This window comes from Sarcophilus harrisii, chromosome 1 (genome assembly GCF_902635505.1).
Source record: "Sarcophilus harrisii chromosome 1, mSarHar1.11, whole genome shotgun sequence".
NCBI lineage: Eukaryota > Metazoa > Chordata > Mammalia > Dasyuromorphia > Dasyuridae > Sarcophilus > Sarcophilus harrisii.
Window position 1 is genome coordinate 575,155,886 of NC_045426.1, and position 15,711 is coordinate 575,171,596.

General features: G+C 34.0%; 1 protein-coding gene across 3 annotated transcripts in view; it reads left to right on the plus strand.

Annotated features, from left to right (window-relative positions):
- The window catches only part of DPY19L4 (dpy-19 like 4), a 54,731-nt gene that overhangs the window by 3,415 nt on the left and 35,605 nt on the right, over window positions 1-15,711 (plus strand). For 2 of the 3 annotated variants that reach the window (XM_031947001.1, XM_031947002.1), the window contains exons 2-6: window positions 4,484-4,603; window positions 6,536-6,660; window positions 9,030-9,120; window positions 10,169-10,290; window positions 10,396-10,541. In XM_031947001.1, coding sequence (XP_031802861.1) covers window positions 4,484-4,603; window positions 6,536-6,660; window positions 9,030-9,120; window positions 10,169-10,290; window positions 10,396-10,541 — 604 coding nt within the window. Of the gene's footprint in view, window positions 1-4,483; window positions 4,604-6,535; window positions 6,661-9,029; window positions 9,121-10,168; window positions 10,291-10,395; window positions 10,542-15,711 lie in introns of those variants that run through there. The other variant, XM_031947003.1, reaches the window with a different exon arrangement.

The following is a 15,711-nucleotide window of genomic DNA, read 5'->3' on the forward strand; positions in this document are numbered from 1 at the left end:
TTTGGATACTTCCTTAAGGAAGGCCAGGAGACACAGATGAGGAGGCAGAGCATTTCAAGAATGGTGACCTGCCAGTGAAAAGGCATGGAGTTAGAAGATGGTGTTGTTGTGTGAAATGAGCAACAAAAAATCAAATCAAGCATTTATTAAGTGTCTATGCTATGCCAACCTTCATTAAGCACTGGGGATACAAGGAAATACTGTAACAGCAGTTCTCAAGAAACTCAGTTTAATGTGGAAAATAACATGCAAACAACTTTCTATAAGCAAAGTATAGATGATAAATTGGAAACAAATAGGGAAAGCACGCTTCTATGTTTTCATGACATTGCTTTCTCCTTGTTTTCTTATCTGTCTGCCTATTCTTTTAGTCTCTTTTACTAAATCTTCATCAAGATCCTTCCCATTAACTATGAATATTCCCCAGATACAACTTTGGGCCCAGAAAATGTATAGAATTGGAAGATATAGTGCCTTGTGAAAGGAACAGCAAGGAGCCCAGTGTTCCAAGAATTGCATAATCTGTAGAGAGAAGGACTTTAGAATGAGAAGAAAGATAGGAAAGAGAGTAAGAAGGCTTTAAAAGCCAAACAGATTTTTTTTTTTTTTTGGTTTGATTCTGAAGGTATTAGGGAACCACTGGAGTTTATTGAATGGAGAAGACCAATGATAATGATGCGCTTAGTGGCAGTATACAGAATTGTGGGTGGAGACACAGGTCCAGTGTGAAAGAATTTACACACCCGAAATCTGAATGACAGAAAAGGGAAGTTTATTGGCACTGAGAAGCCAGCTTTGTTAGGAAGACAGACTTTTTAGTGGCAAGAGATCTTGTTAGGAAAATAAAGTTTAACACTGAGAAGAGGTTATCTTCACAGCCGGCAGGAGTCTTGGCAGGAAGCTTTGTTTCATTGTCAAAGTATAATTCTACTTTAGACTTCTGCAGAAATTTGGTGTTCAAAATTGTCTTTTATTGGCCTAGCTAAGGCTTCCATTCAAAATAGAATGAGAATCCTTCAATGTTGTCAGTGCCCCCAGGCCTAGATTTCCAGTTAAAAAGAGAGTACTTATCTTGGAGTTTCAAGCCACTCCATAGGAATATCAGGCCCAGATCTCCAACTGAGTAAAATCATTTTGAAGGCTTTTTGCCAGGGCCTGGAATTTCCTGAAGAGGATCCAGGGCACCTCTAAAAGATCAATGGAGGGTGATTTGACTAAGATCTCCAATTGAATGACTCCACTTAACTTGGAAAAGGCTTGTCTGAGAGAGTATGCTTTTTTCCCATGGGAGAGTCTGAGACCCCGAATCTAATTTCAGGGTTCACTCCCGTCAATAGCACGATGTTGGGGGTCAGGTACAGTATGTTCAACTGTAGCTGATCAGTCCAATACAAGTTCAGAAGGCTTTACCTTTTAGGGTAGATACAAGTAGTCCATGAAAACATTTGGGATAAAATTGTCTTTGGATTTATGCAATTTACATTTCCTCTATGCTACTATAATTCAGATTTGCTCATAGAGTATACCATCTTTTGATGCAGGCATGGCATGATGGAGGATCCTGTGCCAGTATCTCTCAACTCTCACAATCAATACTAAAGTTCTTCAGAGAGATCTTGGCAATGTTCTTGTACCACTTCTTACCATCATGTGAGAGTTTGCCTTGTGCAAGTTCTCTGTAAGATAGTCTTCTACATAAGCATGTGTTTAGCATTTGGACTTAGTGGTTAGCCCATTAGAGTAGTACTCTCTGAAGTAGAGTTTGAATGCTTGGCATTTCAGCTCAAGAGGAGGACCTCAGTGTCCAGTATCTTGTCTTACCTTACCAGATTATCTTCTGAGTCTTCTAATACAATTCAAGTGGAAGCCATTCACTTTGTTGGCGTGTTGCTCATAAACCATCCAGGTTTCGCAGGCATACAATAGTAAAGATAGCACAGTAGCTCTGTAGACCTTCAGTTTGTTATGTTGCCTAACTCTTTTGTTCTTCATTTTCTTTGAAGCCTCCCAAGCACTGAGCTACCTCAGATAGTGTATGATACCTCAGTCTCATCATCTATGTGAACATCACCAGAAAGTGTTTTGCCAAGACATGAACTTATTCAAAGCATTCAGAATTTCTTCATTTGGGATGATGTGGAGTAGGCTGATAGAGGAACACCTTTCATGGTGTTATCAGGCAAAATTGGCACAAGTAGCAGAGAATCAATTCATGATCTGTTGTATGTCAGCCTCAAAGACTGTTTTTAATGCACCATTATCTGCAGACAAAAATAAATCATGCATCAAATCTCCCTACATTTTAGTCTTGGCTTGTAACTTTTCAAGTTAAAAAGTTTGCCATCAATTTGGTTCAAGATGGGCAGGCAAGGACATTCCAGGCTAAGGGAGTAGAGAAGACCTAGAAATGGGAAGATTTTGTAGAGAGCATCAAATTGTGGAAAATCTTGAATGAGGAGGAAAGTAATTGACTTCAATTCTGTTTTCTTTTTCTTTTTTACATTTTAAAAAATATTTTATAATACCTTTTGATTTTACCAAATATATGCAAAGATAGTTTTCAACATTCACCCCTGCAAATCCTTGTATTCATATTTCTCTCCTTCCCTTCCCCCCCTCTCTGCTAGGCAGCAAGGAATTTACTATAGGCTAAGCATGTGCAATTCTTCTAAACATTTCTATATTCATCAGCTGTGCAAGAAAAATCTGATCAAAAGGGGAAAAAAACCACCACCACCACCAGAAAAGGTGAAAGTATTATGCTTTAATTCACATTCAGTCTCCATAGTTCTAGTTCTTTCTCTGGATACAGATAGCTCTTTTCACTTGATTCTATTTTCTTCATTGTTGAAGGCATCTGATATCACGGAAAATGTCATACTAAAAAGCAAGCACACAGTCCTGCTTCACTTATTGGTGACTGTGAAATCATAAGAGCATCATCTTTCATCCAGAACATGCAAGCATGCCATCATGAAACTGATCTACAATACTCATGAACTTCTCTAGGCAATCAAATTTTGCCATGATCTTCTATGTGTCCTTATGAGTGACAATCAAAGGTCATTTTTCCTGTAATAGTTGGGCTGCAAATATCATATCAACCATTCCTTGGCCCTTTTTGAAGTCATACTGGTTCACATACCATCAAACACAAGATTTCATCTTTGATCCTGGATATTATAGGGAGTCACAAGCATTTATTAAGTGAGAGAAGGGAGAATAATATGGTCAGATTTTTACTTCAGAAAGATCATTTTAGCAGCTGAGTGTGCAGTGGACTTCAATTGGAAGAGATCTGAGGCAGGGGAAAACTGATTAATTTGTTCCTGGACATTTAGGTGTTGGAGGAGATACAAAGAAGTCCCTTTGTATTTCTGTATGTATTAAGTTGTAAATTATATTCTAGTATAGAATTTATACAGTAATAATAAGTATAATAATAACATGAAAGCATATTAGATTCAAAAAGAAAAAATAAACAGTTCTGAGATATAAGGGGTGGTAGCATGGAGTGATTATTAACTTAAAATCAGAAGAGTTTACCTAAATTAGGCTTCATGGAAGAAGTAGCATTTGAAGCAGCATCATTTAAAGGACTGGTAGGGGCAGATTGATGGCATAGTGATCAGAGTACTAGACATGGTTACTTTAGTAATCCTTAGCAAATCACTTTATTCTGTTTGCTTCAGTTTCCTTATCTGTAAAATAAGCTGGAGTAGGAAATGGCCAACCATTCTAGTACCTTTGTCAAGAAAATCCCAAATGGAGTCTCAAAGAGTCAGACATGGCTAAAATAACTAAACAAGGAACAAGGAATTTGGTTCAAGAGGGGCAGGCAGGACATTCTAGGCCTAGGAGAGTAGAGAAGACCTAGAAGCGAAAAGATTTTGTAGAGAGCATCAAATTGTGGAAAATCTTGAATGAGGAGGAAAATAATTTGAATTTTATTTCCTAGAACATATGAAAGCACTGAAAAAAATTTAGTAGAAGTATGAGAATTCTGTGTATGGGGAAAATTATTGGAAAGAAATATGGTGTGATGAAAAGATTTAGCATCAGAGTCCTAAATTCAAATTTGGACTATTTAATCTCTCTTAAATCTTGGTTTCTTCATCTATAAAATGAGAAGATTGAACTCTCAAGATCCCTTTAAACTCTTACTTTGATTCTGCAAGGTTATTCTAGATATATACACTAAAAGATAGTTTTGAGGAGGGAAAAAGTAGAAGCATGAAGCCCTACTAGAAAACTGGTACAGTAGATCAGGTAGATGGTAAATATAATTATATCAGTATGGTAACAGTAGGAAGAGAGAGCAAAGAATAGTTTGTGAGAGACATACTGGTAGAATACTAAGAATGTTTTCTTAGTATCAGAAATTATATCAGTACATTTCTACTTCTACACATTGTGCTCACCTAACAATATAGAATAATTGTTCACCACATATAAAGTTGAAATAATTTTCTTAAATATTAAGGATCATCACCAGAATTACGTGAGAGGAAAAAGTCAAGCTGCCCTGAAAATGAGCAAATAGCTCTACAAACTCTACCAGAGAAAACCAGAGATATTTCAACTATGAAGAGGTCTCCCAAATGTAAGTCATATTAATTTCAGAGTTGTCTCTAATCTTTTCCTCTAACCACAGTGTTCTTAAATTTACCCTTTTTTTCCCCTTCTTGATTTCTACCTGTCTATTAGGTTTAGCTACTTGGACGCATAATTTTTGGAATTTTTTTCCATCATCATCAACTTTTTACCATTTCCATTTCACTTGTAGTTAAAAAAAAAAAAGTCATTAATTTGACTTTGGGACCCAATGGGATAGAAATCACAGTCTCTGCTTTTGAGAGTGCCTTTTAATGCCTCATGCCTCTGGTGTGATTGTTTTCATCCATCTTCTTAATTTTCATGCCAAGTGACTGGCACATTTGGGAGAGTAGGCAGTGGATAAGACTCAGAGTGAATATTCCAGAATGGCTATTCCATGCAGAGCATGTACTGATTATACTAAGGATTTGAGCATTGTAAATCTATTTCAAAGTGCTTTATTTGATTTAAATATATATTTTGAGGTGGTACAAAGAAAAAGTTGACTAACTGAAAATATACAGTGTTTCAGTTTGTTTTTTGACTGTTCTACAGAATTAATATGGTTTCTATAGAAAAATGTGTTCTAGGTCAGATACCAGACTTGCAAGTTGGAAAACATATCATTTGTAAATTTCAAACTGCCTATGCAGTCAGTACTTTTCTTCCCCTAGTTAACAGAATGATGAATCCTGTGAATAAACTTTATGGTTATCTTCCTTTTACAAATGCAGATTCTATGACGTGTAAAAATTTTGTGATTAGTCCTAGATTATATGGTATATATCAGCAGTGTCACTAAAATCAGAAGTAACTATTTTATTTTCATCCTATATTTTAAACTGAAATATTCCTTAGATGCTAAAAATTTTTATACACACACACAGAATAAACACTGATCTTCCAACACACACAGTAAAAAATCTTGAAGAACAAAATATTTAGTAGGCCAATATTCAATTATACGTTCTTAATGCTTCTATTATGTCCTTGTGGAAATTTTTAGTCCCCAGTATAGGATTAAGTTGATAGTGCCACTCAAAAATGATAATCATCTGAATTAATATTTTGCATGCGAGTTACTTAAAAGGCTTCTGTCAAAGTGTCTGATTTAGAAATTCTGCTTATTTTTCTTTTTCAGCTAATATCTTATGTTAACAATCATTGTTTAATTCTTTATCTCATATAACAGACACTACCACATAATAGTACTTGCAAAAATATAATCATTAAGCAATAATGTAATGTGAGCTAATAAGCACTTGCAACTTTTTTCCAAATTATAATTTGAGGCTTTTAATCTTTAATTTATTAGATACTGGAGTTTCTCATATCCTTTGAATATAAACTTCTTTTTGGTATAATAGTTCTTAACCCTTTTTTGTGCCATGAACTCCTTTAATAGTCTGATGAAGCCTGTGAACCCCTTCTAAGAATAATGTTATTCATGCACAAAATTATTGTAAAGGAAACCAATTCTGTTTTTTTAAAAATGCTCATAGGCTCCAGGTTAGGACCCACTTATCTTGAGGAATATTTCTGTTAAATAATATAGTAAATGTTTTTATAGTAATTTGCAAGTAATAATAAGCTTAAATCACTTTTGAAAGCAGATAGTTATTAATCCCAATTTTAAAAACTAAAAAAATTTAGAAGTAAAATGCTTCTTTATATATTTCAATAATATTCATAAGTTTTATTTTTCTAATATTTTTCTTTATTGCTTAGTAATATATTTGTGGTAAATGTGAGAAATCCTTTTGTAAGGGTTTTTTCTCTCTTTTTCAAAGAACTTGCAGTCACATTGAGGGTATTATGCTTTTAACTTTAATAAACTTAAACAGGAAATTTTATGATGAATTAGGGATGTTGAGTCATTTCTTTAGGGTATTATGTTAGTGTCTATATATCTATGATTGCTTTTACTATCCTTTTTCAGATATATTATTTCAGCGTTTTGCAAAGCTTTTCTTGGGCTGTCTTGCAGCAGTTACTAGTGGTATGATGTATGCACTCTATTTGTCAACATACCATGAGCGGAGATTCTGGTTTTCCAGCAGACAGGTAAGGTAGAATTTTGAGGCTTCTTGAGTATTTTGTGCTGTCAAGAAATATGTTTTATAGGAAGCTAGATGTGTAGGATATTTATTATCTATGGACAATTTAAGGTTGCGCTATTTATAGTTGTGACTAGTTCAGAGAATATGTTCCTTGGCTGTAATGTCTGGGCTAGCTTTCTGGAGGGCCTTGGGACTCAGCAGAATTATCACCATGAGAATAGTCAGGAATAAAGTCCAATGTCTTTATTGTCTCCTTCAGTCTTCCAGTCTGAACCAGTCTGTTCCACAGTCTCAGTCAGTCTGGCTCACAGACTCTGCCAGCAGTCTAACTCACAGTCTGATTGTCTGACCCAGTCTCTTCCAGCATTCTGCCAGTCTCTACCAGTCTCTACCAGTCTCCTTCTGAGTCTGATTTTGTCCCCAGTTTAAATACCCTATTACAATTACATCATTACAGTATACTGAATATGTATAAACTAGAGAACCATTACATCACCATGCTAAGTGCTAAGTATATATGTGAACTAGAGAACCATGATCTTATCAATTCTACTGAGTTAATACCTTCTTTCAAGTATACTTCTTCAAAGTTCCAACCCTCTATATTTGGCAAACTTATAGAAATATTTTTTGAGAATTATTCAGTGGAATATATAAACTTGTGAAATAATTAATAGTTTTTTTTTCCTTTCGCCTTGAACTTTGTAGTCTTATGTGTGGTGGTAATGTTCCATTATGAAACTGGTTCAACCAAATATTAAATATGTTAGTAAAATTCTTTATTTGTACTAAAGGTACTTTATAATTACTACTTATTAGTTAATGTTTCAATATTAAACACATTTGGGCAGTTAGATGGCACACTGGCACTGGTCCTAAAGTCAGGAGGACCTTTGTTCAAATTCGGTTTCAGACATAATACTAGCTGTATGACTCTGGACAAGTCACTTAACCCCAATTGCCTCAAACAAACAAATAAACTACAACAAAAAAACAAACGAAGTTATCAAAATATTAAACAATTAATTTCCAATACCTAGGATGTTTGTAAAGGTCTAATTTTCAAATGCCTTCTCCCTCCCTCCTAGTTTTCCTCTCAAAAGTCAAGAGATAAACCACATCATTTTTAAGATTTTTTGTTGAATAGATAATCTCCATCTCAAGTAAAAATGGAGTATATTGATTGGCTTTGGAATTCTTAATAACCATGATGATGTTTATGGTGGGTTTTTTTCTGTTTAAATAATTTTGTTTTGGTACTTGTCTTTATAGTTACAGTTTCTTGTTAGCAGAACAATCCTGTGATTGAAGTTTGTCATTCATTGATATGTTGACATAATTCACAATGTTATCATTGGTCATATGCTTTAGTTTTACTTTAACCTAGATAGTGATTTTTTTTTGTTTTTTTGGGGGGGTGGGGGGTTGGACATAAATTCTGAATGATAGAAATGGTGCTCTATACTTTAACTTATCTACATCAGAAAATGACTGTTAAAAACTACTGATTACCTTTTTTGACTTGGTTAAAACTACTGGGGTATATTGTATTTACTTAATTTACTTATTCAGAGTTGCATTTTTGAGACTGAAGGCAAACCTAGTTTATTTTAATTCTAGAATTTAACTTCTGGAAATGTTTGTCTTGTGAATGAGATTTAGGCCTTCATAAAAACTTAATTCAGGGTTAGAAAAGGGGAGTTTTTAGATACATTTCATGAATGTCATTTTGACAGGTTCAGAATAACTTCGCTTTTCTACAGTGAATTTCCAGAAGTACTTTTTAGCTTTTTTTTTTTTTTTTTTTTTGACCCAGTATGTGGTCCAACTGGGTGCTGTTTTAAGTGTATTGTTAGAAGGATAATAGAACTGATACGGCTATTAGGCTTATTCTGGTGTCTTTTATTTGGTAGAACTGAAGCATGAATCATTTTCTATTAAATCTGTCCTTGATTTATGCACTAACACTTCACTTTTCATGATCACTTGTTCCATTGTCTCCTTATTCTTAAGACATTTCTTCTGATTTCTGTTGTAGACTTTTTCTGTTTTCTGAAAGGTGAATTACAAATTACAGTCCATTCTAGATGCTTGTTTAATTAAGATGTGCCAGATTATGAAAAAAAAATCTTACTTTAACATGGCTTTTAGTTTATGTAGGAAAATTTGAACATTTCTTTGAATAAAGGGATAAATAAATTGCAGATCAATCAGAAACCTTATTTTGTATAGAATTTGTGCTACTTCTAAAGTCATAGCACCAAAACAACCTGTTTGACAATATCTAGTCATTCTCAAAAGTAAAGGGAAAAGGGAAATTGTGGGAAAAATTCAAGAAATGACAATTTTAATAATAATTTGATTTTCTTTTAGGAGCTTGAACGGGAAATCACATTTCAGGGTGACAGTGCCATTTATTACTCCTTTTATAAAGAAATGTTAAAGGCTCCTTCATTTGAAAGAGGTATGACACTCATGTTTACATGTTTAATCATTAAAAGGCTTCTGAAGTAAACAAAAATTATATTTTTCATATAGGGGCACCTGAGTGTGATAATCTGTTAAGAAAATTAGATTTTTTTTTTTTAGGATAATTCTTGATCTTTCTCAAACTTTTAAGCGAAAGAGAGACTAATATAAAGGATAGTACTATATTTTAGATTGCCTTCCCTGATTATGATGTAAAGACTATACTGAGAAGGACTCCCAGTATCAAAATAAAACATTTTTCAAAGCTACTTCTTTAAGATTTCCAAAAAAATCTTTAAGAATGATTTGCCTCTCTCATTTTTTTTTAACATTAATGATCTCAGTTTTACCGTGACATACCTCAGTTTTTTAACTTTTTGATTGCTTTAGAAAATTCTAGTTCATTATAAGCACTAATCTATGTGATCAACTATATATTTATGAAATATGTTGATTAAAATGCCTAAGGTAATATCACCCATTGGATTTATTGAAATATTCAAAAAGATTGCAATTGCTTCTTTGCTTTCTTTCTTTGAATGTACCATAATTTCAAAGTAGAATCCAACTATTTCATCTTTAATTCTCACAATATTTTCTCTTTTCTTTCCTTCACTCTTCATGTACATCCTTCTATTGGTGGAATTTTTTTGTGAGGTGTAGTGTTAGATTTCCAGGTACCATTAAATTTTGTGCTGTCATATAAATATGTAGCAAGAAAACAACTGAACAAATTGGGTTTTAGATATTAAAGATTCAATAAAGAAAAAAAAAGTGAAAACTTCATTAATATGTTATTAACAGTTAGTTATGTAAAAATTATATTTTCCTTTGATGTGGATTCTTTTTCAGCAGTATTTATTGATAAAATTACTTGGCATGGTAAGAATTTTAACTTTAATTTTTAGAGTTTTTGCATGGATAACTTAAAACACATTTTTGCTAGGAATGTTTCTATGAGTCTGGCAGCCAAAAGCCATATAGTTTTACATGAGTGTAACAAGTGAAATAAATAACCTGGAGAAGAATTTTTCTCTCTTTAGGTGTTTATGAGCTTACACACAACAACAAAACTGTATCACTGAAGACTATAAATGCAGTGCAACAAATGACTTTGTATCCAGAACTGATTGCCAGCGTACTATATCAAGCAACTGGTAGTGAAGTATGCATTATTCCTCTAGCTTGCTAATATTTATATAGTTCATTTTGTTTTAGTAATACAATAGTTTAAATGCCATCCTAACATCATATATTTCCCCTATTTCAGGAGGTTATTGAGCCAGTATATTTCTACATTGGTATAGTTTTTGGATTACAGGGAATTTATGTGACTGCGTTGTTTGTAACAAGCTGGGTTATGAGTGGAACTTGGTTAGCAGGAATGCTTACTGTTGCATGGTTCATTATTAATAGGTAAGAGAATAATTTTCTATTACTTAACCAAAAATTTATTTGGGGTTTTCTTTGCCTCAGTAGACACACTTATTTTTATTGCTATTTTTTAAAACAGCCTTTTATTTACAGGTTATATGTATGGGTAACTTTACAGCATTGACAATTGCCAAACCTCTTGTTCCAATTTTTCCCCTCCTTCCCCCCCTGCCCCTCCCCCAGATGGCAGGATGACCAGTAGATGTTAAATATATTAAAATATAAATTAGATACACAATAAGTATATATGACCAAACCGTTATTTTGCTGTACAAAAGGAATCGGACTCTGAAATATTGTACAATTAGCCTGTGAAGGAAATAAAAAATGCAGATAGGCAAAAATATAGGGATTGGGAATTCAATGTAATGGTTTTTAGTCATCTCCCAGAATTCTTTCGCTGGGCGTAGCTGGTTCAGTTCATTACTGCTCCATTGGAACTGATTTGGTTCATCTCATTGCTGAGGATAGCCAGGCCCATCAGAATTGGTCATCATATAGTATTGTTGTTGAAGTATACAATGATCTCTTGGCCCTGCTCGTTTCACTCAGCATCAGTTTGTATAAGTCTCTCCAGGCCTTTCTGAAATCATCCTGTTGGTCGTTTCTTACAGAACAATTTTATTGCTATTTTAAAAAACTATTGTCAGAAACAGCTATATATTCCTTTCCTCTCCCCTCTTTTTGTTTAAAACTGACAACCAACTGCTAAGAGGAATTAATTTCAACAAGCATTCATTAAACATCTACTTTGTGCTAGGTACTATATTAGACACAACGGAAAAATGAATTGGGAAGATGACAACTTGTATACAGATAAAAGTACATATAAAATTGCTAACAAGTAAATAAAGAAATTTTGATGAGACAGAGGTAGATTGCATTAAACACAAGAGGCTCAAGAATGCCTCATATGGAAGATAGTATTTAAGCTGAGGCCAAATGGAATTTGAGGAATTTGAAGGAATAGAAGTGAGATTGTAGAGCCTATTATGAGAACAATCTATGGATAGACCCATAAGTAGGAGATGGAGATGGAATGCCATCTGTGGATATCAGAAAGGCCAATTTGATTGGACCACAGTACATCAGGACAAGTAGTAGGATTTTAGGTCCTATAATCAGAAGTTTGTTTTCTATCCAAGAGATAGTAGAGAACCTATACAATTTTTTGAGCAAGGGAGTTGGTTCTATGTTCAAATCTGTCCTTTTGGTAGAGGATAGAGGGAGACCTATGACAATTTTATTGCAGTAATTCAGGTGAGAGATAATAAAGATTGCCAACTGTGGTGATTGTGGTGTGAATGGAATGAAAGCCACATATATGAAACATATTAATGTAGAGAAAGAGTCTGGAAGACTTGGCAATTACTTGGACTTTAGGAATACTCTCCTCCATATACTTTGCTATCCAGTTACATTAACCTGTTCCTTGAATGACACTTCTTTCACCTCTATATTTTCACTAGCTGTACCTCTTGCCTGAAATTCTACAAATATCTTGTTTCTTCATAGTTGTTATTGCAAGCTCCTTGAGATCAGAGGGTTTTTTGTCTTTCTCTGAATCTCTATCACTGTCACACAATAGATGTAGTTGCTTAATAAGTGCATATTGGCTTGATTTGAGGGATAATGAGGAGAAAAGAGTCAACAGTCACTCTAAAACTGCATACCTTTTGCCAGAAAGAATGATTAGGAAGAAGGGTGGTTATAGGCAAAAAGTACGAAATCAGTTTTGGCAAATTGATAGCGATTTGGACCTGGATCTCAGGAGAGGTATATATGCATTACATATATAGATGTAGGACTCATATTTGAGATGATAACTTAATTTCTATGAAATGATAGGTCATTGAAAGAAGAGAGACAAGACATAGATGATGATCTAGCAAAAGAAAATGAGGTTAATCCAATAGGACCAGAACTAGGGAAGAGGAATGTTATAAATTAGGAAAGTTTTAATTTCAAGATAACCAACCCAAAGGAATCACTATTGTATGTGGTTTCAGGCAGATTGCTTCAAGGATTAAGTCATATTTCAATATTCAGCAAGGAATAGAGCAAAGGGGGCTTACTTAAAGGAGATGTGATTTGGAAGAAGTTACAAAATTTGTATTAGGTAGAAGTATATTTGACTTTGATAAATTGTCTTTTTATTGTTATGACAGATAACTAATTATATTATGACCTTGTTTACTTTTGGCAGTGAGAGGAGAAGAAGGGAGGAGTTTTAAACCATGCCTTTTCAGTACCAATAAAAGAAATTAGGAGTATTTAATTTAAAATAGAAATTTATAGGAGATATGATATGGCTTCACATAGTTAAGAGATAGTAATGTAGAATATGGTTTAGAATTACCTTGCATGAAAGGAGAACTAGAATCAACAGGTGAAAATTACAAGAAGCAGATTTGATTCAATATAAAAAAAATTTTTTTTGAAATCTCTGAAAATGGAATAAGTTGCTTTATATAAATTAGTAAATTAATCTTAATTAGAGCCTGGATAATTACTTAAGGATATTGTAGTGAAGCTTATATTTTCTGTAAAGTACAGGTGTCAAACATGTGGCCTGTGAGCTTCATGCTGCTCACAACTCTTCTAAATACAGCCCAAACCAGATTAAAATGTAATTGGAGAAATATTTAACAAAAAAAAGTACATTAACATAGATATGTGGTTTTCTAAGTCTGCAGGATTTAGTAACAGACAGACAGACATACACATACACACACACACACACACACACACACACACATACACACACACACCATTTCTAGTTAGACTTGATACTACTTCTATATAGGACTAGGTGGAGTCTTTCCATTTTTCAGATTCTCTATCTAATTTTAGATTCCCATGCCAACTTTCAAAATTAGTTATAGTTTATTTCTCTAATCTAGAAGCATGGAAATAACAAGGCATAAAGTCAGAAACTTTTACAGACAAAGTTACCTATAAATCTTGCTTTTGGCACATGGAGAATTGTTTTGATTTATTCAAAATATAACCCTTCTTTAAACAAAAAACTTGTTTGACACTTAACGGTTTTTTAAAGTCACAAGGAATTAGCTTTGTAAGCAGGTCTTTAAAAATTCGAGTGAAAGATCTAAGCAGTCATAGCACTTAGAAATCAGGATTTGAAAGCCCTACAGAAGTAATAACACAGTTTACTTAGTATTTTGGGGGAGTGAGAGTTGTTAGAAACTGTAGAGAGTAGAAAGAGTAGAAGGCATTGGTGTTAGTCCCTACTGGCATGTCTCATTTAATGAATGATTCTGTGTCCTGAGGAGGAGAGGAAGAATGAAGAGACAGTAGAAGTAGAAAACTTTCTTTGATTGGTTTTCTGTTAGTATATTTTATAACAGTTGAAACATTCTTGTCAAGCAATTATCCATTATGTTCTAATTTATTATTATATTATAAAATATTCGTATATTGAAGCCTTGATGTTCATCAACTTTGGGAAACTTTTTGATGTGATCTTGAAGACCTGGAACTAGTTGACTGGAAATCATTTTATCTTCCCAAAGAAGTTTCTAGAAATGTTCACATTATTTTATGGTAACATAGCTATTAATATTAGAACTTACAATGTCCTATCCTATCTTGTCCTATCCTGTCCGTCCTCTTTCTCCAACAGAGAGGGTGATAATCTCCATTATATTAAAACTATGTATAGCTGTGCTACAAATTTTAATGAAGGACTTTAAAAGATACTTCAATTTTCAAGAAAACTTTTAAAAACAGCATACTTTAACAATACGTTTATTATAAAATCTTTGAAATAGGCTTAATAGAACTTTTTTATCCTAATAATCAACCATAAAGCATGTTAGAGATCATAGATGGTTTTGCAAATTTAGATGGTGCATTGAATTAATAAAAGGGATGAGAAAGAGATGTTTTAGTCTGTACCAGGAAGCTATATAGAACCACTTCCAAAAGAGACAGGAAATCCTGCTTCTTATGTTTTCTTGGCAATACAGTAGAGTAGATGACTGAATGGGGAAAGAAATCATATATTTAATTAGACTAGAGAATAGCATCATTAGCTTGAAATTCCATATTATATCAGCACCTCAACTTTGCCATAATGCCACAGTTTTTACTTAGAACATACTTAGTGGCAATTTCTTGAGCAATTCTTAAATTACTTAATAATTTAAATATTGTGTCTCAACTTGCTAATGCATTATGGCATGATGGAAAGACTTACCTGTAGGGATAGCTAGATGATGAAGTGGATAGAGCACTGTCTTGAAGTCAGGAGGACCTGAGTTCCTGAGTTTAAATCTGGCCTCAGACACTTAAAAACTTCCTGGCTGTGTGACCCACACTATGAGGCTTGGCATAGGAGTTAAATTCATGTCATGACTTAGAAGCAAGTCACTTAACCCCAATTGCCTCACCAAAAAACAAACAAACAAACAAACAAGAACTTGGCTCTGTCATGAAAACCTGCTTTTAAGTCCAGGCTTTGACATATATTGACTTTAACAGTGGGCAAGTCACTTAGCTTCTCTATTTTCCAGGAAGCTCTTCAAGTCTATATGTTATAGAATAGTTGTTGTTCTACATATGTAAAGGGAAATTTTCCTCATCAGAATTTCCCTACAACATTTTAGATAGAAAAAATAAAAAATAAGGCCTCAAAATGTTACATGACTTCTAGTGTAGAAACTGCACACTCCACTGGATGGGATTTGTGGCAGAGTGGCTTTAGCCCAGGATAACTTTGGAATGCTTATTGGTTTGTTTTGCTCCGGACCTGTGATTTCACAGGTGTAAGAAACTCTTGGTAGGCACCTCTCTCCAGAGATGCAAGTCAGCAACTTGTATATTTATGTTATAGCTCAAGAGAGCTGCTTTGGGCCACTGAGAAGTTGTGACCTGGCTACTAAGTGTCAGACAGTGGAAGGATTTGAATCTGAGGGCTTCTGTTGGCGAGGCCTGCCTTTTATCCACTGTGCTGTGCTGCCTCCTTGGAAGTGCTCTAGGGGAGCTTAAAGTACCTATGGAGAAAAAAATGTCCCTGGGACAAATAATATAACACAACTATTCCATGTCCTTGTGAGATTTTTTTTTTTTTTTTGGTTTTGGGTTAGCAGTATAATTTTGAAAAGTAATAGTGGTTGATCTTGGGATGGCA